The sequence below is a fragment of the Manis javanica genome, chromosome 9 (genome assembly GCF_040802235.1).
Source record: "Manis javanica isolate MJ-LG chromosome 9, MJ_LKY, whole genome shotgun sequence".
Lineage (NCBI taxonomy): Eukaryota > Metazoa > Chordata > Mammalia > Pholidota > Manidae > Manis > Manis javanica.
Window position 1 is genome coordinate 78,557,522 of NC_133164.1, and position 25,398 is coordinate 78,582,919.

Below are 25,398 nucleotides of genomic sequence, written 5' to 3' on the forward strand. Positions count from 1 at the left end.
TCAGCTCACTTGCTTTTGAACAGTATAATCATGCCACCGGAGCCATCCCTGTGCTTCAGGGAAAAACAGAACATTTATGCCTTGATTCCAAAGTCTTCCAATTTGGGTGATGTCAGCTGGCTTCGGGCATGAGGAAGTGACTGAGCAGGTTCATCCTTGGGCAGGACAATAACCTGGGTGACAGGCTGTCCCTGTCCCTGGCTTCACTCCAGACCACACCTCTTGTTCCTGTGATGAGGGAGAAAATGCAATCTGCAAAGGCATCTAAAGGTGCTGGTAGGCTTTAAAAGCTCCTGTGTGCTCAGTGAGGGCATCACAGGCCACAAGACTAGCAGGAGGCTCTGGGGGGCTCTGCGGGAGGGCTCGAGCCGTGCCTGTGTCAGCACACACTACTGTCTGAGCGCTGGGGGCCCTCTGTCAGTCTGGACACATCATATACCCATGTCTCCTGCCTGGGAAGATTCAAGAACAATGTGCCCAGCTCACCTGGGCAAAGCTTCCCTCCCTCCTGGATGCATCTGCTTTTGAAACTAAGACAAGATGCCCAATTTCATCTGGATCCTCTCCTGACAGATACTCAGTCTGAGAAAAATACTTCTGACCGATGCCCCTGCTCGGAGGAGGAGGTGGTTCCCATGTGCCAATAATCGTGGTGGACCACTGGGTTCAATGCTTCCAGTTGGGTCACCAGCCGCTGTGCTAAGGACACCCCTGATGACAGCTGTGTAATTCTGACAACAGACAGATCACTTTCCTCTACATCTCAGCTCAGGACAGATGGGGGTCCAGGTGCAGAAAGGAAATGGAGAGACCCTCAGCAAATGTTTCCTGGGTCCCTCCTCGGAGCCAGGAGCTGTGCTGATGCTGAGGAGTGCAGTGCCTGACTCAAGGAGATGAGTCTGGGTGGGGGACGGCACTGGGCAGGAACGGAGATGACTTCCTTAACGTGCAGGAGGTCAACAGAATTCCAGGGGAGCAGGCCACACTGGCTGAGTGTCAGGGCCAGGCCCAGGGGAAGGGGGTCTCCAGAGAGAGCCGACATCGTGCCTCTGTGACTCCACACCTGCATCCTACACCCTCCACTCCAACACACACACACACACACACACACACACACACACACATATACACACACACCCCTGTGCACCCCCCCACATATACACACCCACACATCCAAGCATATACACATTCATATACACACACACACCCTGCCTTTCAAATAGCCTGTAAGTTACACCCAGTTCACAGGTAGAGCTCTAGAAGGAGACTTTATACACAAGAGTTAATAGAATCATTGTGTTGTCTACCCAACGGGAAGAACTGTAGGCCCCACACTGCGGGCCATTTTTGTAGGGAGTACCTGGTACAGAATATTATTTTTAGTATTTTTTAAATTAAAGTATTATTGATATACACTCTTATGAAGGTTTCACATGAAAACCAATGTGGTTACTACATTCACACACATTATCAAGTCCCCACCCATACCCCATTGCAGTCACTGTCCATCAGTGTAGTAAGATGCCACAGAGTCACTGTTTGCCTTCTCTGTGCTACACTGTCTTCCCCGTGATGCTCCCCCCGCCCCCCAATGTGTACTAAACATAATACCCCTCAATCCCCTTCTCCTTCCCTCACCACCCACCCTCTCACAGTCCTCCCCTTTGGTAACTGCTAGTCCCTTCTTGGAGTCTGTGCTGCTGCTGTATTGTTCCTTCAGTTTTGCTTCGTTTTTATACTCCACAAATGAGGGAAATCATTTGGTACTTGTCTTTCTCTGCCTGGCTTATTTCACTGAGCATAATACCCTCCAGCTTCATCCATGTTGTTCAAATGGTAGGATTTGTTTCTTTTTATGGCTGAATAGTATTCCATTGTGTATATGTACCACATCCTCTTTATCCATTCATCTACTGATGGACACTTAGGTTGCTTCCATATCTTGCCTACTGTAAATAGTGCTGCAATAAACATAGGGGTGCATATATCTTTTTGAATCTGAGAACTTGTATTCCTTGGGTAAATTCCAATGAGTGGGATTCCTGGTTCAAACGGTATTTCTATTTTTAGTTTTTTGAGGAACCTCAATATTGCTTTCCATAATGGTTGAACTAGCTTACATTCCCACCAGCAGTGTAGGATAGGAGGGTTCCCCTTTCTCCACATCCTTGCCAGTATTTGTTGTTCTTAGTCTTTAGACCATCCTAACTAGTGGGAGGTGATATTCTCATTGTGGTTTTAATTTGATGATTAGTGATGTGCAGCATCTTTTCATGTGTCTGTTGGCCATCTGAGTTTCTTCTTTGGAGAATTGTCTCTTCATATATCCTCCACCCATTTTTTAATCGGGTTATTTGCTTTTTGGGTGTTGAGGCATGTAAGTTCTTTATATATTTTGGATGTTATAGTAAATAACATCCAAATGTTATGTCAGATATGTCATTTACAAATATATTCTCCCATGCTGTAGGATGCCTTTTTTGTTCTGTTGATGGTGTCCTTTGCCATACAGAAACTTTTTAGTTTGATGTATTCCCACGTGTTCATTTTTGCTTTTGTTTCCCTTACTCGAGGAGATGCATTCAGGAAGAAGGTGCACATGTTTATATTCAGGAGATTTTTGCCTATGTTGTCTTCTAAGAGTTTTATGGTTTCATGACTTACATTCAGGTCTTTGATCCATTTCAAGTTTACTTTTGTGTATAGAGTTAGATAATAATCCAGTTTCATTCTCTTGCATGTAATTGTCCAGTTTTGCCAACACCAGTTGTTGAAGAGGCTGTCATTTCCCAATTGCATGTCCACAGCTCCTTTATTGTATATTAATTGACCATATATGCTTGAATTTATATCTGGGCTCTTTAGTCTGTTCTATTGGTCTATTGTTCTGTTCTTGTGCCAGTACCAAATTGTCTTGATTACTGTGGCTTTGTAGTAGAGCTTGAAGTTGGGCAGCGTAATCCCCCCAGCTTTATTACTCCATCTCAGGATTACTTTGGTTTTTCTGGGTCTTTTGTGGTTCCATATGAATTTTAGAATGATTTTCTCTAGTTCATTGAAGAATGCTGTTGGTATTTTGATAGGAATTGCATTGAATCTGTAGAATGCTTTAGGCAGGATGGCCATTTTAACAATATTAATTCTTCCTATCCATGAGCACAGGATGTGTTTCCATTTATTGGTTTCTTCTTTAATTTCTCTCATGAGTGTCTTGTAGTTTTCAGAATATAGGTCTTTCACTTCCTTGGTTAGGTTTATTCCTAGGTATTTTATTTTTTTGATGTAATTGTGAATGGAATTGTTTTTCTGATTTCTCTTTCTGCTAGTTCATCATTAGTGTAGAGGAGTGCAAGAGATTGCTCTGTATTAATTTTGTATCCTGCAACTTTGCTGAATTCAGACATTAGATCTAATAGTTTTGAAGTGGGTTCTTTGGGGTTTTTTATGTACAATAGCATGTCATCTGCAAACAGTGACAGCTTACCTTCTTCCTTACCAATCGGACGCCCTTCATTTCTTTGTGTTGTCTGATTGCTGTGGCTAGGACCTCTGGAACTATGTTGAATAAAGTGGAGAGAGTGAGCATCCTTGTCTTGTTCCTGATCTTAAAGGAAAAGCTTCCAGCTTCTCCCTGTTAAGTATGATGCTGGCTGTGGGTTTGTCATATATGGCCTTTATTATGTTGAGGTACTTGCCCTCTATACCCCTTTTTTGAGACTTTTTATCATGAAGGGATGTTGAATTTTGTCAAATGCTCTTTCAGCATCTATGGAGATGATCATGTGGTTTTGGTCCTTCTTTTTGTTGATGTGGTGGATGATATTGATGGATTTTCGAATGTTGTACCATCCTTGCATCCCTGGAATAAATCTTACTTGATCATGGTGGATGATCTTTTTGATTTATTTTGGAATTCGGTTTGCTAATATTTTATTGAGTATTTTTGGGTCTATGTTCGTCAGGGATATTGGTCTGCAGTTTTCTTTTTTTGTGGTGTCTTTGCCTGGTTTTGGTATTACAGTGGTGCTGGCCTCATAGAATGAGTTTGGAAGTATTCCCTCCTCTTCTATTTTTTGGAAAAGTTTAAGGAGAATGGGTGTTATGTCTTCTCTAAATGTTAGATAAAATTCAGTGGTGAAGCCATCTGGTTCAGGGGTTTTGTTCTTAGGTAGTTTTTTGATTACCAATTCAATTTTGTTGCTGGTAAATGGTCTGTTCAGATTTTCTGTTTCTTTCTGGGTCAGCCTACGAAGGTTATATTTTTCTAGGAAGTTGTCCATTCATTTTAGGTTATCCAGTTTATTAACATATAATTTTTCATAGTATTCTCTAATAAGTCTTTGTATTTCAGTGATGTCTGTAGTGATTTTTCCTTTCTCATTTCTGATTCTGTTTATGTGTGTAGACTCTTGTTTTTTGATAAGTCTGGCTAGGGGCTTATCTATTTTGTTTATTTTCTCAAAGAATCAGCTCTTGCTCTCATTGATTCTTTCTATTGTTTTATTCTTCTGGATATTATTTATTTATGCTCTAATCTTTATTATGTCCCTCCTTCTGTTGACTTTGGGCCTCATTTATTGTTCTTTTTCTAGTTTCGTTAATTGTGAGTTTAGACTGTTTATATGGGACTGTTCTTCTTTCCTGAGGTAGGCCTGTATTACAATATACTTTCCTCTCAGCATGGCCTTTGCTGTGTCCCACAGATTTTGTGGTGTTGAATTATTGTTGTCATTTGTCTCCATATATTGCTTGATCTCTGTTTTTATTTGATCATTGATCCATTGGTTATTTAGGAGCATGTTGTTAAGCCTCCATGTGTTTGTGGGACTTTTTGTTTTCTTTGTGTAATTTATTTCTAGTTTCATACCTTTGTGGTCTGAGAAGCTGGTTGGTACAATTTTAATCTTTTGGAATTTACCGAGGCTCTTTTTGTGGCCTAGTGTATGATCTATTCTTGAAAATGTTCCATGTACACTTGATAAGAATGTATATTCTGATGCTTTTGGGTGTAGAGTTCTGTAAATGTCTGTTAGGTCCATCTGTTCTAATGTGTTGTTCAGTGCCTCTGTCTCCTTACTTATCTTCAGTCTGGTTGCTCTGTCCTTCAGAGTGAGTGGAGTTTTGAAGTCTCCTAGAATGAATGCATTGCATTCCATTTCCCCTTTTTATTCTGTTAGTATTTGTTTCATATGTAGGTGCTCCTGTGTTGGATGGATAGATATTTATAATGGTTAATCTTCTTGTTGGATTGACACCTTAATCATGTAATTTCCTTCTTTGTCTCTTGTGACTTTCTTTGTTTTGAAGTCTATTTTGTCTGACACAAGTACTGCAACTTGTGATTTTTTCTCCCTATTAGCTGCAGGAAATATCTCTTCCCATCCTTTCACTTTTAATCTGTGAATGTCTTTGGGTTTAAAGTGAGTCTCTTGTAGGCAGCATATAGATAGGTCTTGTTTTTTATACATTCAGTGACTCCATGTCTTTTGATTGGTGAAATCAGACCATTTACATTTATGGTGATTATCGATAGGTATGTACTTATTGCCATTGCAGGTTTTAGATTCGTGGTTACCAAAGGTTGAAAGTTAACTTCCTTACTATCCAAGAGTATAATTTAACTCACTGAGTGCTATTACAAACATAATCTAAAGGTTCTTTTTTCTCCTCCTTTTTCTTCCTCTTCTATTGTTTATATATTAGGTATCATATTCTGTACTTTTTGTCTCTCCCTTGACTGACTTTGGGGATAGTTGATTTAATTTTGCATTTGCTTAGTAATTAACTGTTCTACTTTCTTTACTGTGGTTTTATTACCTCTGGTGACAGCTATTAAACCTTAGGAACACTTCCATCTATAGCAGTCCCTTCCAAATACACTGTAGAGATGGTCCCTCCAAAATACACTGTAGAGATGGGAGGTAAATTCTCTCAGCTTTGCTTATCTGGAAATTGTTTAATCCCTCTTTCAAATTTAAATGATAATCTTGCCAGATAAAGTATTCTTGGTTTGAGGCCCTTCTGCTTCATTGCATTAAATACATCATGCCACTCTCTTCTGGCTTGTAAGGTTTCTGTTGAGAAGTCTGATGATAGCCTGATGGGTTTTCCTTTGTATGTGATCTTATTTCTCTCTCTGGCTGCTTTTAATAGTCTGTCCTTAACCTTGATCTCTGCTATTTTAATTATTATATGTCTTGGTGTTGTCTTCCTTGGGTCCCTTGTGTTGGGAGATCTGTACACCTCCATGGCCTGAGAGACTATCTCCTTCTCCAGATTGGGGAAGTTTTCAGCAATTACCTCCTCAAAGTCATTTTCTACCCCTTTTTCTCTCTCTTCTTCTTCTGGTACCCCTATAATATGAATATTGTTCTGTTTGGATTGGTCACACAGTTCTATCAATATTCTTTTGTTCTTAGAGATCCTTTTTTCTCTCTGTGCCTCAGCTTCTCTGTATTCCTCTTCTCTAATTTCTATTTCATTTATTGTCTCCTCCACCATATCTAATCTGCTTTTAAAGCCTTCCATTGTATTTTTCATTTCTGACACTGTGTTCCATAATGATTGGATCTCTGACCGGAATTCATTCCTGAATTCTTGGTTATTTTTCTGTACGTCTATGAGCATGTTTATGATTTTATTTTGAAATCCTCTTTCAGGATGATTCATGAGATCAGTATCATTTGACTCTTTTTCTGGCATATAGGAATTTGCTTTGAAACAGGTTCCTTTGATGTTTCATATTTGTATGTGGCACCCTTTAGTGTCCAGAAGCTCTACTGTCTAGAGCTGCTCAGCCCCTGAAACCAGTCGGGTGTTTGTGCCTGGGTGGAGGAAAGAGCTGTTTCCTGCTTCCCAGCTGCTATGCCTGTCTCCGCTGCCTGAACCAGTGGACAGAGCATACAGGTATAAGTCTCTATGCTTTGCATTTGTAGCTTCTATAGGAGAGGCTTCCCTCTGGCTGGCCCGATGGCAGGGCAGGGTTTGCTGGTTTGTGTGCCAGGTGCAGGCTGGCCGGGATGAAGGCGCAGCAGCATGCATATCACGGTGGTGGGCCTTGGGCTGCGTATCCAGTCAGGGGGATGGAGCACCTGTACCTCCTGAAAGTTCCCAACCTGCTGGGCACTGTGCACATGGACAATTTTGTCTACCTGTGCTTTCTCCTGAGCAGTAAGCTCTGTGCAATCCTTGCCCCTTTAGCAGCCCTCTCACTGTTAGGAAGTCTCTTGGAGTGTCCACCTTTCTTTTGTCCCAGAGGAGCCACTTATGGATCCCTGTTTTCCACAAGCAGCTGGAATCTCAGTCTCTCCAGGTATTCTGCCTGTCTTAGCTTTCTAACCCCACTAATCACCAGAGCACCATGAAATGTAGGTTTGTGCTCCAGAGCAGATCTCCAGGGCTGGGTGTTCAGCAGTCCCAGGACTCCACTCCCTCCACACTTCATTTCTCTTCCTCCTGCTGGTGAACTGGGGTGAAAGTAGGCCTTGGGTCCCGCCATGTCACAGCTTTGGTACGTTACCCTGTTCTGTGAAGTCTGTTTTTTTCTCCAGGTGTATGCAGTCTGTCGCAGCCTTCTTTCCTGTTGCTCTTTCAGGATTAGTTGTATTAATTATATTTTCATATTATATGTGGTTTTAGGAGGATGCCTCTGTCTCACCTCTCATGCTGACATCTTTAATCCCTATCTCTTATTTTTAGTATTTATTTTAACAGGGCAGGGGAGCTGAGTCTGGGTGGCCCACTCCTAATTTCAGGAGGGAAAGTACTGGTGGAGGTCTGGCTCGCAGCAGGAGGAATGGAGGTGTAAGGTAGGCTTGGACAGACCCTGCACCCAGCATGAAGGGGAGAAGAGGCCAGTTCATCCTGTGGAGCTAACACCTGCAGCACGTGGAGCCTACCTTCCTCAGGCTCTGTGCTGTGGCTTGGGCGTTGGCATTTCTGATGGCCAGCCAGGTGATTCTAATGGGCAGCCCCTGAGAGCTCTCCTAGGTTAGATACTAAGTTTCCTAACAGTGGCTGCACATTAGGATTACCTGTGTGCTTGTGACCTCACTGGAGCACAGCTCCAGATCAACCGAATGAGTCTCTTGGGTGCGCCTGGGGATCAGAATTTTTTAAAGCACGCATTAAAAAGAAAGCCAATTTCATAGAAACAGAATAGAATGATGGTTGCTAGGGTTTCAGGGTGGGGGGAATGGGGTTATGTTCCTCAACGGGTATAAACTTTCAGTTATAAGAACATGTTCTGAGGATCTAATGTACAGCATGGTGAGCATAATTAATAATACAGAATCGTACACTTGAAAGTGGCTAAGATGAGATCTTAAGAATTCTCTCCACACATGCACGTGCACACACACACACACACACACACCAAATTAATTAAGCTAACTACATGAGCTCGTGGATGTGTTAATTATCCTGATCTTGGTCACCATTCTCCCACCATTATCAAACTGGCTGGAGGTCTCATCATCTTCCAGGGGGTGTTCCTCTAGGCATGACCTTCCCTTAAGGACAGATCTCTTTTAAAAACAAGGACCTGGAAACTTCAAAAGTCAAGGAAGAGGGGAGCTTGGGAAGCAGCCCATTTTCCCAAAACTGTAATAGCATCCAAGGAGTTCAGGCACTGGGGTCTCTAAGCAGGCAGGCTGGAAGGAGGAAGTGGCCACTGATAGAGCAGATCCCGTGGGGCCCAGGCTGAGCCTACACCCATCCCACCCGCCTCCCACCAGCATGGAAGTGCACTCCAGGCCTTTCTGGCACACATGCCATCATTCTAAGATGTGACCTGGAAGACTCAGCACTCTACACTTTTCAGCTGCTGGCGTGTTGTGTGGTTAGGAGAAACTCGGGATTCAGATGGCTTTTTATTCTCAATAAAATTGTACCAAATTTTAACACCCTGATCTGAATTAATTACCTCAGCCAACAAACACATGTGAAAGTACCAAGGTAACAGAAATTGTACTTACAAGCAAAAACAAACCAATAAACCACAAGAGCCTTTGTTTAATTCAGGAAGCTTCAAACCCACTGAAAAGAGCACTGTGACATTTTTTCTCAGGTCACTAGATATTATCTATTATTTTGCTAACAGTCACTGTGACAAATTTATCAGACATATTTCTCAGGAAATGCAAAAGTTTCCTTTATTTTCCAGCCATTGACTTTATCGTAAAACTGGTACTGACCCTCAAGAAATTTGGACATCCAAGGATTCTGTTTTTCTCTACTAGAATTACATACAACTACAGAGATGCCTAGTTATTATAGAGTCATGGGCTGGGATCAGAATTCCCTTCTGGTCCAACCAGCTAGACCTCCATCCACTGCATGAACAATCACCTGCACCCCACAGTCTACACCACTAATTTGGAAAAAGCCCCCGTCTTTCTGCTCATAAACTTCATGAAGTGATGACAGCTGCAGCCAGAGCCATTAGAGGAAAGGCCTGGACAGGTCTTTTATTAATGATCTGTTTGATTCAGGCTGCAGTGAGGGGGAAATGGTACTTTTTTAAAAAATCAAGGCTAGGTTTGCCCAAGCACCAACAAAAATTTGGTAGCTACACATCTGTCCCTGAATCAGGGAGGTTAAATGCCAAATGAAGTCACAGTCAGAATATTTTAATGTATGCATTTGTTTTCATCTTCTGTGAACCTTAATCTGTCCTAAACTCAGGCTACCTCTGTGTGCCCAAATGCCCTTTCTCAACTGCCCCCAACCCAGAAGTTCTAAGAATTCCACAGTGGTAGAAATATTTAACCTTCAGGGTGGGTCCCAGGGAGTGAGATAGCAGGTTGCCTTTGGGAGGGACTGGTCTCATGAAGCCCAAGCATGTAACAGGCCAGTCAGCCTTCCAGGCCATCCACATGAAATCCGGGTCCACGTGAGAGGCACTTGGAGTGGTACCTGGCACTTAACAGGTGCCGGGCAGTCACGAGCTGCCAGTGGCTGCCTCTTGGTCCTCATCCAATGCTGTCTTTGCAGGTGTGTTGGCTATGCCACGCCCTACACAGTTAAGAAACACCTTTCTTACCTTTGCTGCTCCCCAAACTCTCACATATATAGTCCCATGGGATCACCTCAATAAGCCAATATTATCTCTACTTTACACAATGCAGGCTCAGGGAAGTTAAGTGACTTGCCCAATGAGACTTAAATGGCCAAGTTAACTTGTCTGAGGTCATTATTAAACTTGAATTAGTAGCAGAGCTGAGATAAGAATTTGGGCATTCATGGACTTCCCCTAGGGTGGGGGAGGGCAGCAGTTTGGGGGGGACGATCCCTTTTCCTCAGAAGCCAGTGTGATCACTGCTGATGGTTTTGAGAGTCTACACCTGGCCAAACAGATGCCCCCTCACCCTCTACCTTCCCTGGGAAGCTCCAGGCTCCTTGGAAACAGATCAGCTCTTCAAGTATGAGACAGGTATCTGGGGAAGCAGATGGTCCTGGAGAGTGACTTACGATGACTGGGACTCGGGTGCATCCCAGGAGTCGGCTGTCCTCAGACACTACTGTTACCCAGCCCAGGGCACTACTGTAATGTCTGCAGACCATGGCTACTTCCTCAGCTGTAGCTTGAATCGTGACTCTTTCTTTAACCCTTTATTATATTATAAATATTAATCCATTGCTGTGGCGCTGTGGACCTGGGAACACATCAGCCATCTCCTCCCCCCTTTCCCTACCCCACACCCTTCTCCCAACCTTCAGATTAGTCCTGCTGTTTCCCTCGGATCCATCCTCCCCAAACAGAGAAGTACAAAAATCTAATCTAAAAGTTTCCTCCTTTAAGTGATTCTACTGTTCTTGAGTCACAGAGGCTGGCATCTCAACAGCTCCACACAAAGAGGTTTCCTGAAATACTCTAAGAAAATAATTGCACAGAGTCCTTTGTTTCTCAGCTTCATTAATCCTTTTCTCAGACATGGCCACCAAAATGAAATGCAATGTTCTGTATGTCAAACTAAAATTCACAGCTTTGATAAATATTAGGTGATTAAGCTATTTATAAAATACATAATTTGAAAATCTGGCATTTCACATACTATGGTTCCATCTTCTCTGTGAAGATTAAGTGCTTAGCCATGTGGAAGACACTGCCAGGAATGGAAATTAATAAGGATGTTCACCTGAGAGCTTCAATTATTTCCACATTTCAAATGTGTTGAGATAAAGTCTCCTTGTGAAAAAGCAAAGAAAGGAAGGAAGACGGAGGAAAACCCTCACAAGCAAAGCAATTTGTGCTTTTGAAAATAAGTCGATTCCCCTGTGATGTGTGTTACCACCAGTCTGGGAGGGCGAGGCATCTTGGGCTAACCGCGAAATGCCTCACTTAGCAGGACAGAGCGGGGATCCTACCAGCAGATCCACCATGTTGGGCTTGTTGTTCCTCAGCGTCTTCACAGCGTGGAAGACATCCACCGTCCTCTGGTGTCGGAGCATCTCACAGACAATGCTGATGGCACAGAATGTCCCGCTGCGGCCTCCCCCGTTCCTGTCGGAGGAGAAATCAGATGGCCTTCACTGCATCACTCCCACCTCTGTGGAGACAGGCTGCCCAAACCCTAGATAAGCATGAGGGCAAAGGCCTCAGGGGCCAGGGGACCATCCCACCTGGGCCAGTTCTTGTAATTAAAGTAAACGAAGTTGCTGAGCCTCAGCGGGGGTCCTCGGTTCAGACCAGAGATGACCGATAGGCACAGATGCTCCCCCAGCTCAGCCTTGGCCCTGGACTATGTCATCTGACCTATTTCTATTGAAAGAGCCCTTTTCAGTGAACAAACACATTGTCTAGTATCTGCCAGGAAAACTGGTGATGAGTGTGGGTTATGTTCAAAGATGGACTTGACCTTAAAAAAATCCCATTAGTATTTCATTATATATCTCTGAAACTTAAGGACTCTTTTTAAATAAGGCTTTTTATTTTGAACAAATTTTAGATGAACAGAATCACTGTAAAAATAAAAGAGATTTTCCTAGCATACCCCCGTCCCCGGATGTGAGCATCTTATATAACTACGATACATGACACAACCAGGAAGGAAATGGACCCTGGAGTGATACCAGTCACTAAGTGACAGACCTTAGTCGGATGTCACCAGGGTTCCCATGAATGTCTTTTCTGGCCTAGGATCCAATCCAGGATCTTGCATGTAGTTGTCAAGTCCCCTAAGTCTCCTCCAATCTGTGACAGATCCTGAGTCTTGCTTTGTCCTCCTTGACCTTGACACTTTGGTGGCATATGGGCCAGTTATTTTGTTCATGTAGAAAGTAACCATAGTCCCCATCCACAAGTTGAGAAGTCGTTATAATTACAGGATATGCCTTCATGTAAGTTTGTCTGATGCTTTCTCAGGATTGGAAATGGGGTTATACATGTGGCCAGAGAGCCATAAAAGGGGTGTTGCAACCTTTGAGGGACTCACGGTGTGTTGAACTGACTTATTGCTGGTGATGTGAGCCTTGATCACTTAGGAAGATGGTGGGTGTCTGACAGATTTTTTTCTCCTGTGTAGTTATCTTTCTCTTTGTGGTTAATAAATCTTGGGACAGATAACTTGGGGATTAACTTGTTTCTCCTCAAGTTTTACCCACTGATTTTTTCATTGATTGGTGGGTATTGTCTGTAACAGAGGTCATGTGGCATTTGCCCAACTGATTTTCAGCTTCCCTCTGTCCAGAATTCTATTGTAAGAGAGCTGTCTTTTCTTCACCATTTAAAAATTTTATTTGTTTATTTTATTATTTATTGATGCCAGTTTAGACTTATACATATGAATTTTATTCTGTAGCTAAAATCCAGTAGTATCAATATTTTGTTACTGAAATTGTTCTGGCTTTGGCCATTAGGAGCCCCATCAGGATGGTTCTTTTCATAAGTCTCCGCCCTTTTTTGAGCACTTTCTTATTTTCTGGATCCATAGGATGTTCTAGACTCATCCCATATTTTCCCTGTACCAGCTCTGGAATCAACCAGTTCCCCAAGGAGGTAAGAGATTAAAAAACAAACAAATGCAATACCATTATCATACCTAAAATAAATAAATACCACTGTTTTAATATAATCAAATTTTTGGTTGCTGTTCAAATTTCTCAGATTGTTTCAGACATTTTCTTAGGTGACTTTTCAAATCCACTTCCCAAGTCTATACATTTGGTTGATATGTCGTATAAGTTTATTTAAATCTATAGGCTCTTCTTTGCTCTCTCTGTTTTCTTGGCAGTTTATTCATTGAGGAAAGGGGTCATTTTTCCTGTAGAGAGCCCCACATTCTGGGTTGTTCTTATTCATTGCATCTCTGAATCATTTAACATGTGGATGTTTAAACCTATATTTTCTATAAATTGGGAGTTAGCTCTAGAGATTCATAAGAATTCAGAATTATTTTGGGGGGATAAGGATGCCTTAAAAGTATACTTTCTTTAGGAAGCAGGCACAAGATACCAAGTTGTTCTGTGATTTTAAGATTTATCATTGTGTTTGAATGTCAGCTGATCAGTCCACTATTAAGTTCTAAATCAACTTGTAAAATGAAGTATAGCATATACACAGTTATGTCCACAAATAGTAAGTATATATCTCAGTTAATTTTTACAAACGATAACGCCAGGTCAACACCATTCAGATACAGATAGAGACCATGATTGGCCCCCAGACCTTCTTCCTACTCCTTCCTCATCAATACCATCCACACCCCAAAGGTCATCTCTGTTCTCACATCTTGGTGACAAATTTTTTTGTCCATTTTTCAATTTTGGGTAAATGGAATCATCCAGTATGTATGCTCTTTGAGTGTGGCTTATTTCACTTGGTATTATCTGTGTGAGAATCATTCATGTTGTATCAGTAATTCATTCTTTTACATAATAGAATAATCCCACTGAATGGATATACTACTATATAATTTATCTATCAGCTGATGAATGTTTGAGCTGTTTCTAGTTTTTGATATTATGAGCAAACCTGTTATAAACATGTCTTGTGGTGTACATATGACTCATTTCTGTGGTCACAGACCCAGAAGCAGAAGAGCTCAGAGAATACATTTCTATTTAGCTTTAGAAGAACCTGTCAAATGGCTCTAAAATGTTTGTGCCATATTTCCTTCCTACCAGCAGTGTACTGGAGTTCCAGTAGCCTGGAACACTCCACAGCTTCACCAACTATTTTTTTTGTCTTTCTTTTAAAATTTCAGTCATTCTGGTGAATATGAAGTGGTTTTAATGTGTATTTTCCTGAAACCTGATGATGCTGAGTATCTTTTCTATGTTATGGGCTATCTGGATACTATTTTTTTAAAAATGAAGTTCTTGTCAAGTGTTTTGGGTCATTTTTCTTTTCCCCACTGACTTGCAGTAGCACTTAGTTAGGCCTCCTGACTTTGAGTCCTTGGTCAGGTATATGTTTTGAAAAACTATTCATCTCCTTTTGCCTTGCTTTTTCACTCTCACTGGTGTCTTCTGACCAATAGAGGTGCTTGACTTTAATGAAATCCAGTTTATCAATATTTTCCTTTCTGGCTGGTGTTCTGTGCTCTGCGTAACACTTCTTTGGTTATCGCATGGTCATGAATATCTCCTAGAAACCTCATTATTTTCCCTTTCACAGTTTGGTCTCCAATTCTTCTGGAAATAGTTTCTGTGCGTAGCATGATGGGGAGACCAGGTATGCAGGCGGCCTCTTCCCACTGCCCTGCAACTGGTGTGTTGCTGTGGGGTCTTTGTTGAAAATCAGGTGACCCTGAGGTGTGGCTCTGTTCCTGGATTTGTCTCTTCTGCTCCTTATTTGTCTGTTTTCTGTCTTTGCACTGATACCACCCTGCTTTTCCCCAGTAGCTTTTCACCTAGTGCTTTGAGCAGCTGTTGATGGGCCACTGTCTACATCCATTAGTTTCATCAAGGGTTGCAAAATGGTGATATCTTATTTCTATTTCTTTCTTCTGATTTTATTAGCTGGAAGACATGTATAAAGAAAAAAGATTCCCTATTTGTTTACTGGGAGAGAAAATGCCACTCAAGGAACATTCAATCCCAGCAATGGAGGTCTGTCTCGGGCAGGGATGCTCTGCCCATAGCCATTAGGTGGCACTGTGCTACGCGGAATACTATGTTCTTAGTTCACAGATGAAGGGCTGGGAGCAGCTGTGGTTCAAAACATTGTTTCCTGGCCTGTTCTGGAGGATACCAAATCAGTCCAACTTTGTTTCTTACAACTAAAGACTCTTAGGCCTGAGTCTCACTAGGCCTGTGTCTCATGCCCACTCTGGTGCCGAGAGAGCGAGAGGCAGCCCATGGGAACCACAGGGACATTAGCACTGGGGATGACAGTTCCCAAAGGAAAATCAAGGTTCTTTCACCAGAAGAAAGGGCCAGCAGGAGGGCAGAAAGGGCAGATGCCCACCCCCTGTCCACTACAGGTGAAGAATAGCCCGCTGATTTAGATGTCGTATGGAACGGCGAAGATCACAGCTGTGTCTTGTTGGAGTGTGGCAGACGTTTCTCTGCGAGGTGCAGCAGTGTCTCCCCTCAGGTCTGCCTTAGTCCTGTGGGTCACAGCCCTGACCCTTGCTAGGAAGCTACTAATCAGAGGGGGTACCATGCATTATGCCCCTCGCCACAGATGCTGTTGGACACCAGGAACAAAACTAGGTATCTGCAGATTAATTTTCATTTTTCAAAACAAGTCTAACAGGTATAATACAAACTCTAGCTAAAATGTTAAATTTCCTTCCTGGGATTGTATCAACTCACATTGGCAACCCTCTGATCTTATTCTGATTGGAGGTTCTATCTGGACTTAGAGAAATAAAAATGGAATGTGAGCTATTAACCCATCCTTTCTGGCATTTTCTTGGTAGAGATGTTTTTAATGAACTGGGTCTGTGAGAAGGAAGGGGAAAGCAGGGGAGAAGTTCATAAACGGCTTTCAGAGGAGCAAAGGACTGGGACCTCTGGTTGAGCGTGTGAGTAGGTTCAGAAGATTCTTTCCAGGGGAATATCAGTTTCCTGTGGGGTGACACACTGCCATGTTTTGACTTTTTGAGAGGTGGGGTGGAGTTCCTAGCTGCCAGGAGGGGCCTCATAGGGCCCTGGGGGTGGCATTGCATGAGATAAGGCACCACGTGGAGAGTAACCCAGACCCTTAGCCAAGCTTATCATTTTAACCAGGGCTGGTGTGGAAAAAGTAAAGGTTCCTATGGCCAGGATTCTCACCTGGCTCTGGTGGGCTTGCCTACTACACACGTGTGGACAATATATTGTTACTGACTCTATGTAAAGAGTTCCGCCCAGTGCTTTGCGCTGCTGCACAGCTTCAGGGCTGCACAGCTGCAGGGGAGCAGAGACTGGAGTGGTGGCAGCACCGAGGACAGAGACTGAAATGGCTGTGGGGGCAGAGAGGCCCAGAGGCAGAGACCAGCTTGCTGCATGCAGACTTGCTCTGAGTGGATGGGATTCTAGTGACTGACCTGCCACCATAGGAATAAAGTTGGGTATAAACTCTTTCACCCCAAGAATGTTCCATTGTCATTTTTTCTGTCTCTTTGAATCCATAGTGCACTTGTCCGGGGCTGAAACCCACTGGCAAGGCAGTTGGTCTACCAGAGCAAAACTATTTCCCCTTTACTTTGGGAGAGATCTCATTGGGTGCTTCTAATGACACCTCACTGAAAAGAGACATAAGCTTATACTTTAACTTTGCACAAATTCTCTAAACATCTTCCCTAACTGCCATGACTTTCTAATTGCCTGCTCCATTAAGCCAATTCCAGCTGGCTGATTAGTTCCATATCATCACCAATGAGAAAATGCAGGTGAAAGTGCTTTGAAAAGCATGGAAATCTCTATACAGCTGCTTTCAACTCTGGGTACACATTGAAATAATCTAGGAAAAAAAACCACTCATGTCTGGGCCTCACCCTCAGAGATTTCTAACTGGTTTGGGTGTGGCCTGGGTATGGATTTTTTTCCTTAGAGCTCCCAGATGGCTCTCAATGTGCAGCCATGGGTGGGAACCATGGCTCTGCTACAGAGGGTCTGCCATGTTAGCACCTGCTAAAACTGCTGGCCTGTAGACCACACTTTGGAGATACCAAATCCTTATCTTTAACCAAATCCTCCCAGTATATAATCCTAGACAAAACAAACAAACAAACAACTCTCTTGAAACCTACAGAGAAAAAAAGAGTCAGTTCCTTTGAAATGTCTGACATGATATCCAATAGAATTACCAACTAGTGAGATGCTAAACCAGCTTGGCCATCACCAGCTTGGCCAGTCAGGGAGGGAGCTCCAATCTGTAGTATTTGCTGGTGTCCATGACCGAAATCTTCCACCATGGATGATTTCAAGTTACTAATAATTTAACAATCATCTCAGAAAATTCCCCACAATTTAACTGGCTCTCATGAGCTGGTAGGAGCCCACTGAACCCAGCCAGATTTTTTTGGGGGGTGGGGTGGGTCTCAACAATAAGATCAGGGCTTATTTTTATAGCAGTGACACCCCAAATGCAAAATGTGCCTATCTTCTTTTCTGCAAAGCAGAGAAAACCCTAAACAAGTAGACCGGTCGTCTCCTTTCACCCAGACTGACTGATTTCCTCTCCAGTTTTAGTGGAGTTGGCCTGGTCTTTCTGAGGCGCAGAGTTCCACCTCAGCACTTACAAGCAGTGCACAACTGTGCGACCTTCACCACCATTGTATTCCTCCTGCCACTTGTCCACTTGGCGAATGAGCTTCAAGAAGGATCGCTTGGACACCGGTGTGTCCCTGTACATCGGCCAGCCCAGGAACTGGAACTGCTGCACCATCCGATACCCATCCTGGGGCTGCGGAGAATCAGGCACCAAGCAAGGAGTGGAAAGAAAATAGGCATTATTTACTTTATGGAATCCTAGTGGGCTGATCCCGCCTGCATGGTCTTCTCATCAAAGCAGGATGTTATTAAAGGAGAGGCCTGCTTATAAATCATGCAGGAAGCTTCTCCTGGCCTGAAGAGTTATGAGTTTTAATCTCAAGCTGTTATAACAAACCAGGTGTCATAAATGACAGGTCATACAAAAGTGAAGCAGAAGTATGCTTACAATTTTGCAAAAGCCAAGTGAAAAATAACACACAGTCTGGGCATTGACCACATGGTGCAGCAAGTGGTAAAATGGCTTCACTTTAATTATAGGCAAATTAAAAGCAAGGAATAAATTATAATCTGGAGATGTTTGTGAGCTCAACATGATAAGAGTCTAGTGTGATTTTGCTTATTGGTGTGAATTTTGCTAAGGTATCGATAATTAATCTTTCATCATAATTAAATGGAATTCCATAATTAAATGGAATCCAAGAAAGTGTTAGAAAGCAGCAACAGTCTTAATCTCACCATAGCTAAACCACCTGGACTAAATCTGTGGCTTCAGCGGCATCTGACATAGATCACTCTCTCCTTGCTGACGACATTCTTCACATGCTGTCCTCCCCACCTGTCTGCTCTTCGCCTTGGCTTCCCTTTCTCGAAGACCTCTTGCCCCAGGCTTAGTGCTTGGGTCCCTTTCTCTCCTCTATATCTTGCTTGATGATTTCATCCTCTCTTATGGCTTCAAATATTCCAATATGTTATCAGTTTAGGTCTCGCGCTCAGACCTCTCTCCTGAATTTTACCACTGTAGATTCCAAGGCCTACTTTATATTTCCACATAGGTCTCTAATCGTTATCTCAAACCTAGTATGTTGCAAATTGAATGCCTGACCCTCTCTCCATGCAAACCCTCACCCTCCAAACAGTCCTGTTACACCCACAGCCTTTCCTAACTCAGTTACTGCAAGTACTTGGTTAATCATTCTTATTCTCAGGACCAAAATCTCGAGAGCCAGCCATGACTTCCCAGGACTCACAGATCAGAAAATCCTACTGGTTCTGCTGCCAGAGTATATTGGAGTCTCTCTACCTCCTACCACCCACCACTGCTCTATGCTGGTCCTGCCCTGGTTCACTTTTCACCAGGATAATTATAATAAGCCTCCTGACAGGTCTTTCTTACAATTTGTTCTCAACCCAAAGGCCAGAGTGCTCCTTTTAAAAGGTAAATTATATCATGTGATTCTTCTACTCATGACCCTGTAATGGCCCCTTATTTCCTTCAGAACAAATGCCCAAATCCTAGCAGGGGGCCAGAAAGTCTCCACACAACCTCTGCCCCACCAGCTCCCCACTGTCCTGCTGGGCACACTGCTCCATCAGCCACTCTCACCCTCACTGCCTGTGCTCCAGCCCATCGGCCTCCTCCCTGCTCCTGGAACTCAGCAGGATAGGCCCCACCTCAGGGTCTTTGTACTGACTGTTACTCCTGCCTGGAAAACTGTCTCCACACAGAGCCACATGGTTGCTCCTCGCTTCAGTCATGTCTTTGCTTATAAGGCACATTTATTTGGGACAGAGACTTGCTCTCCCTCCTATTCACGGCCCTAGCACTTTCTACCTCCCCACTTTTTTCCCTGTAGCATTGATCACTTTCTAACATACAATTATTATGTCCCATTAGAATGGAAGCCCCATTAGATACAAGCAGGCACTCTAAATATTGAATAAATGAGAAAATAATGAAACCAAAACATAAGCAATGTTGGCTGGGCTTCTTACCCTGGCTGCATTGTAAATGCGGAATATCCTGCTGATGATGTCTTCTTCTAAATCAGCAGAAACAAATTCCACTTGGATGGGGCCGTGTCTGTGTACTCCATTCTCGGGCCAGTACTGCGGACACAACTGAATCCAAGACACAGAAGTACAAGGTTAATTACAAGAATAAACTTATTCCTAACAGTTTGGATAAAGTCACTATCAACACTCAGGTCATTCTTAACACTTCTTTGATTCACTTCATTTTCTTTCCTTTTTTTTTCCTTCCAGCAAGTAGACTTTAGGACTTTCTTGCTGGCTGATTCCTCAATTCCACCTTCTAGGAACTTTTTCTTCATTGTCTCAGAAAGCATCTGTAAGCTGTGAGTAATCCTGCTTTCCAGAGAGGTCACGTTGATGCTATTCAACACATCCCATGGTGAGATCCTTCTGCCTGCTGAAAGGGACTCTTATCGGGCCCAGGGGAGATGCCACTGCCTGCCAGTCTGAGAGCCTTGAAACTTCAGATGGCACACATGTCCATCCTCCTGCCTGGGCCTGCACTGCATCTGTGATGGCTTTTGGGAACAGGGCGGTTTTGTGACAGGCCACTGATTGTGTTGGTTGTACTTTCATGCTCTGGGCCAAACCCTCCCAGCTCAGATCTAGGAAACCTGACATAATAAGAGTAAATGCTTTGTGTTTGACCTGACAGTGACTTTAATTACAAACACAACTTCCTAGCATCTCAAACTCCAGGTATTGGTGATACTGGGTAACCAGAAATTTTGCACGAACATGATGCACGTCTTGGTGATGAGGAGTGGTGCTGGGCAGGTGGCTCATGAATGAGTCACTCGGCCACTGTCCCACAGATACACTAAACTTGGACACGGGTGAGAAGAACCCCCAAGATCTTCTCACAAGCCTTACCTAAGGCCTTGAGACCCTAATAGGCATTTAAAGTCTGAAATGAAATTTCTTTTGGGACTTGGAATGCAGTGATGTTTTCGGGAGTAGCATCTAACTTTTATCCTTATGATCTGCCTGAGGGACCCAGAGTGAGGCTTGTGGTGAGGCTACAGGGAGCTACGTCATCATTTCATAACTTGCTTCTGTTGTGCCAAAAGCAGATGAAAAACATGCTGGTTGAATTTCCTTTTTTGGGTGACTTTTATTTTCCAAAAGATCTAAAGTCTCATTGTCAAAGGTAGCAAAGTTTCACTGATATCTAAGCTTTCCAGGTGGTTTATCAGTTAACAGTCAGTCAACCCAGACAGCAATCTCCCATCTCAGTTATAAAGACATTGAAGGTTTGGACATTATGGTCAAGAATAAAAGTAGAAAAACTAAGGGTGGTTTTTATGTAGCTAACTCCATAGTATTTTAGAAATTACATTTATTTATTTTTTAATAATGCTTCCATGAAACTTTTCCTCCCTCATCAGCACTTCCTGGGGACATGTTATAAAACTGCTTTGTCAAACTATAGCATACTGATATATATCATCTTTTTGATACTAAGTGTACTGCTGTTAAAATTAATGGGAACCTGAGATGGTAATACAAGCCCTAGCATGCACATTTGAACTGTTCTGCCCATTTTTCTCCTAACTAGCTTTGCTTTTGCCTTCTTTCTCAGGCCAAGCCCTGATCAAAAGCCTGCCACTTAAACCCAAGAAATAAGAATGGCTCATGCCAGCGCTTGGCTTTCTGCACACTGCATTCTGCACTCTGCCCAAGTAAACCGTGTAGAAAATGGCTTAAATGGCGCATAACACGTCCATGAACCAGACCTATAAATACTTAAAATAGCTGAGTGCTATTCTTGTACAACTGCAAATACTTTATGTTCAAATGCTCAGTTTAGTGTTCTCTAAAAGACTTAATCCCAGGAGCCTCTTTTCTCTCACTCTGAAAATCAGCTCTGTCTGCCCAATGGAACTGGAGTCTCTGTCTCTCCTATCCCCACTCAGCCAAGTCATGGTTGGAGTCCAGACGGTTTGGGTTTAGAATGCAGTTCTAGAATTCAAACACTGTTGTTTCACAAAGAACACACAAAAATGTCTGCTTCACTACTATAAAAAAAGCTCATTACTACATTTCAGGATTCACATTAGCATAGAAAGTAATTATAAAGAGAGAGAATCATCATTTATCCTAGTACTACATATGAAGAAGGATCTTGAATTAGTGAAATTTAGCCCAGGGCATTCTGAGTTGGAAAGTCAGGAGCCTGAGCCCTATTTCGAGCTGTGTCTTGAAGTTCCCCGAGCTGTGGTGTCTGCTCTCCTTTATAAATGGCTGTAATCTATCCTTTGTAGGGGATCAGTGTGGAAGACTTTTAAATTATTTAAGCTTCTTAATCAAAAAGGACTAGATGAGGACAAGGATTATCATTACTATTTCATTTAATAGCTTTCAGTTTAAAGCCTTAACAATAAAATGCAGTGTCTCAACCATAATTAAAAACATTATAGAATTGAAATGACTATCCATGGAACTTATGGAAGATTGATGATAATAATAAAATGAACTTTAGGAAGGAAAAATCTTGTCCAGTTTGGATGCTGAAACACTTTGGATCTCTTTTTCTATTTTTTTTTTAAAGAAGTTGTCTCTACTTGATAGAAAATTAATTCAGTTCCAGGACACGTTTATTCTGAATGCATGCTGAGTTTGAACGTCCTGTAGTGCCCTCTGTCATGGTAGTTAAATGTGCGACCAGTATGGTCATTCCCTAAAGTGAAAATTCAGCTCCTAGAGGCCACTGTGCCAAGGCCACCTGACTACTCCCTTGAAGAAAATGTTTCCAATCATATTATGAATATTGAGTCATCACTGTCTGATTCTTTCTCTTTTTATATTTCAAAAGGGGAGCTACACAAAAGCCCCATTTATTATTCTGAGCTTCTCTTGTCTTCAAGTCTGTTTTACTTCTTTTTTAATATTTTTACCAAAGAGTTGGTAGAAGTCATTGCTGTCTTTTAAAGTTGCTTGTGGGTGTCCACTGTCACTCCACCATGATGCTCTAGCTGCAGGCTGAAGGTCAGCGGAGCCAGCAGGTGCACAGACGCTCCCAGGTGGGATCTGGGCCCACAACAGACACCGGTGTCCTCTCCCCATGGCTCCCTGGTGCTCTGGCCGATGGGTTCAGCTCTGTGACATTCACATTCCTGTTCTGCTCCGACTGCTATTGCCCCCTGTCTCCCTCTAGTTGGTACTCCCATCCTCTGGGAACAGCCCAATTTCTGACCCTGTGTTGTTCTGTCACATCCACTGTCCATGATTTCAGTCTGTCTTCTGGGTTCAGACTACTTTCTGCTCCAATCACTGCTTTCATCTGATTTTAGACATTGGTTATTTCAGCATCTCTGGTTGTCAACCCCTCACCCGGCACTGTGACCTGGCACCAGGGCCTAGGTTCTCACTGTGCAGACAGAGCGAATGCTCCTGAGCACAAGCACGAGCTCACACCGTAGTAATACACGTGTCTCACCTGGGCAGGATCCACATCGTTTAGCATAACTACAGACGTGCAGTGGTAATCCAGGACCAGCCTCCAGAAGTCTTTCACTGTGTTTGGCAAAGGATGCTGGGTGACTATAAAAGCCGAAGGCTGTTTATAGCTCTGCAAACACAAACAAGGACGATCCCAATATACACAGGAAAATGTGAGGGGAGGAAGCTAAGTTATTTTGTACACATGAAAACTTGTGACACAAAACATGAACATATTTAACAATTTTGAATTGTCACTATTTTTGATGCCAAGTAGACTAAATATAAGCTATCTACAGGATAATGATAAAATATTCTCACTCTGATATAAAGGAAATGTAATCGTTAACCTCAGACATTTTTTGATATTTCTGGTAGAAAGGCAATCAACCCTATATGAAATTATTTTAATGGAGAAAATTTAACTTTGCTTTTGAAATATGCATAATTAAAGTAGTTCTGCATTTCCTAAAATCTGTTCACTTGTCATTTATATGTGTGATGGTGTTACTTTCTCCTCCCACAAAAGGATACACATGCTTTTTTTATAACGCCAGAGAGCTTCAAACAAGTTTAAGCACCTTTTTACTGATATCACATCAATAGAATTAAAATTTCCATATTAACATTGAAAATACCCATTCACTTTTTCCATCAATTGAATAGCAAAATGTTCATTCAGTTAGAAGTAAATGGAATGACAGGAAGTAATGGGTTATGCAGTATCTGTCCTGACAGGCAGTTTCTTCTCCATGTTAATTACTGCCTAAATTAGGAGGAAAGGGAACTAAAATAATGCTGCAAACCATATTATCCCACTTCACTGCTCTGGTGACTTAATAGCTGTCTCTTGCTCTCTGGCCAGCAGGTTAAAAATTTAAGTGCTCAGAGGGTAACTGGGACATGTTTCATTTATCAGTACTTCTCGACTGGTGGTCTCTGAGAGACCCAGAATGTCGGCTCTGACACTAAAACATATGTGGGATCTGAAGTGCACTTTGTTGAGAAAATAGTTTGCATCTAAAAAAATAATGCAAGGGCAGAGGAGTTGAAGAAGACTCAAGCCACGCTTGGCCACCTTTGCAGCCACCCCTGTGAGGACGCCAGGCTTACATCCATAAGGGCAGCATTGATGTAGTTACTGCTCTCGCCATCGATGGTGATGAGGAAGGGCAGGCAGCGGTCTGGGGGCAGGATGTCCATACACCGGTTCTTCTCATGGTTCCGGGGCAGCAGCGCGATGCTGCAGTCTTCCACACGCAGCGTCGGCGTTACCATATTCAGGGTCTGCATGGCCAGGCATAGGCACATAGGATGAGAAGGCTGGATAGCATGCTGTCTCACATCCACATTTCACAAGGTCCAAGCTGTCTGTAGCTGCTAAGATAGTCCCCTCCCCTGCCTCCCCCACCCCCTCACTTACACAGTTAGATTTTTATTTCTCTTTTTCTCTCCTTGGATTTTGTCCACAGATAGTGCCCATCAGACATATGGGGCATTGCGGATCTGGAGGATTATGTGCCACTGAGTCCCCCTAGGGGTAGCTATCTGGGCACTTGGAATTAAGCTGGGTAGAGTTTGGCCTAGAGTCAGGTACATTTAGGCCAAATCTGAATATGGGGGACACAATGAAGAACTCTTGCCTGACAAGTACCAGGAATGCAGCTTGCTTGGATTGGCTACACCCAAGTTATGTTGTGAGGCTGTGTGAGGCCTGCTTGCAGAGGGCGGAATGGCTCTGCCAGATCAGTGGCTCTCAACCAGTTAACTTTGCCCCTAGTGGACACTGGCAATGTCTGCACACATTTCTGGTGTGGAGGTCTCCCGGTATCCAGTGGGCAGAAGCCAGGGATGCTGCTAAACACCTCCCACAGCAGAGAATTATCCAGCCCCAAAGTCAATAATGCCACTTGGGTTGAGACAACCTGTGTTGGCTCAAGGGTTCAGAAGCTGACTCAGATACTTCTTAAGGAGCAAAGTCTCAGCCAGTCGTCTCCCCTTTTAGCATTACTTACCCGGAATTCCTCTTTGATCTGGCTCGAATTTGTCTGTGGGTCCAGTTTGTTCATGTCATAATACAGAGATCTAACTTGGGAAGCAGGGACTGAGGTGTCTCCACAAAGACAGGCTTCTAGGATGGCATCGTGAATAAACACGTACTGCTCCTGGAGAAGCAGATGGGACTAGTTAGCAACAGAGAAGCCAAGGTCACTCGAGAACTAGAGAAGGAGGGGAGACAGTCCCATCTGGCTGCGATGATGGAACGGTGGTCTATCACAC

The 25,398-nt window shown here is 43.0% G+C and overlaps 1 protein-coding gene across 9 annotated transcripts in view; it reads right to left on the reverse strand.

Moving 5' to 3' along the window:
* Window positions 1-25,398, reverse strand: part of PTPRM (protein tyrosine phosphatase receptor type M) — an 857,076-nt gene that overhangs the window by 3,244 nt on the left and 828,434 nt on the right. For all 9 annotated transcript variants that reach the window (XM_037008365.2, XM_073212814.1, XM_073212816.1 and 6 more), the window contains 6 exons: window positions 25,134-25,283; window positions 24,232-24,405; window positions 23,117-23,248; window positions 19,639-19,764; window positions 17,673-17,836; window positions 11,368-11,503 (listed from right to left, as the gene is read on the reverse strand). In XM_037008365.2, the coding sequence (XP_036864260.2) occupies window positions 11,368-11,503; window positions 17,673-17,836; window positions 19,639-19,764; window positions 23,117-23,248; window positions 24,232-24,405; window positions 25,134-25,283 (882 nt within the window). The remainder of the gene's footprint in view (window positions 1-11,367; window positions 11,504-17,672; window positions 17,837-19,638; window positions 19,765-23,116; window positions 23,249-24,231; window positions 24,406-25,133; window positions 25,284-25,398) is intronic.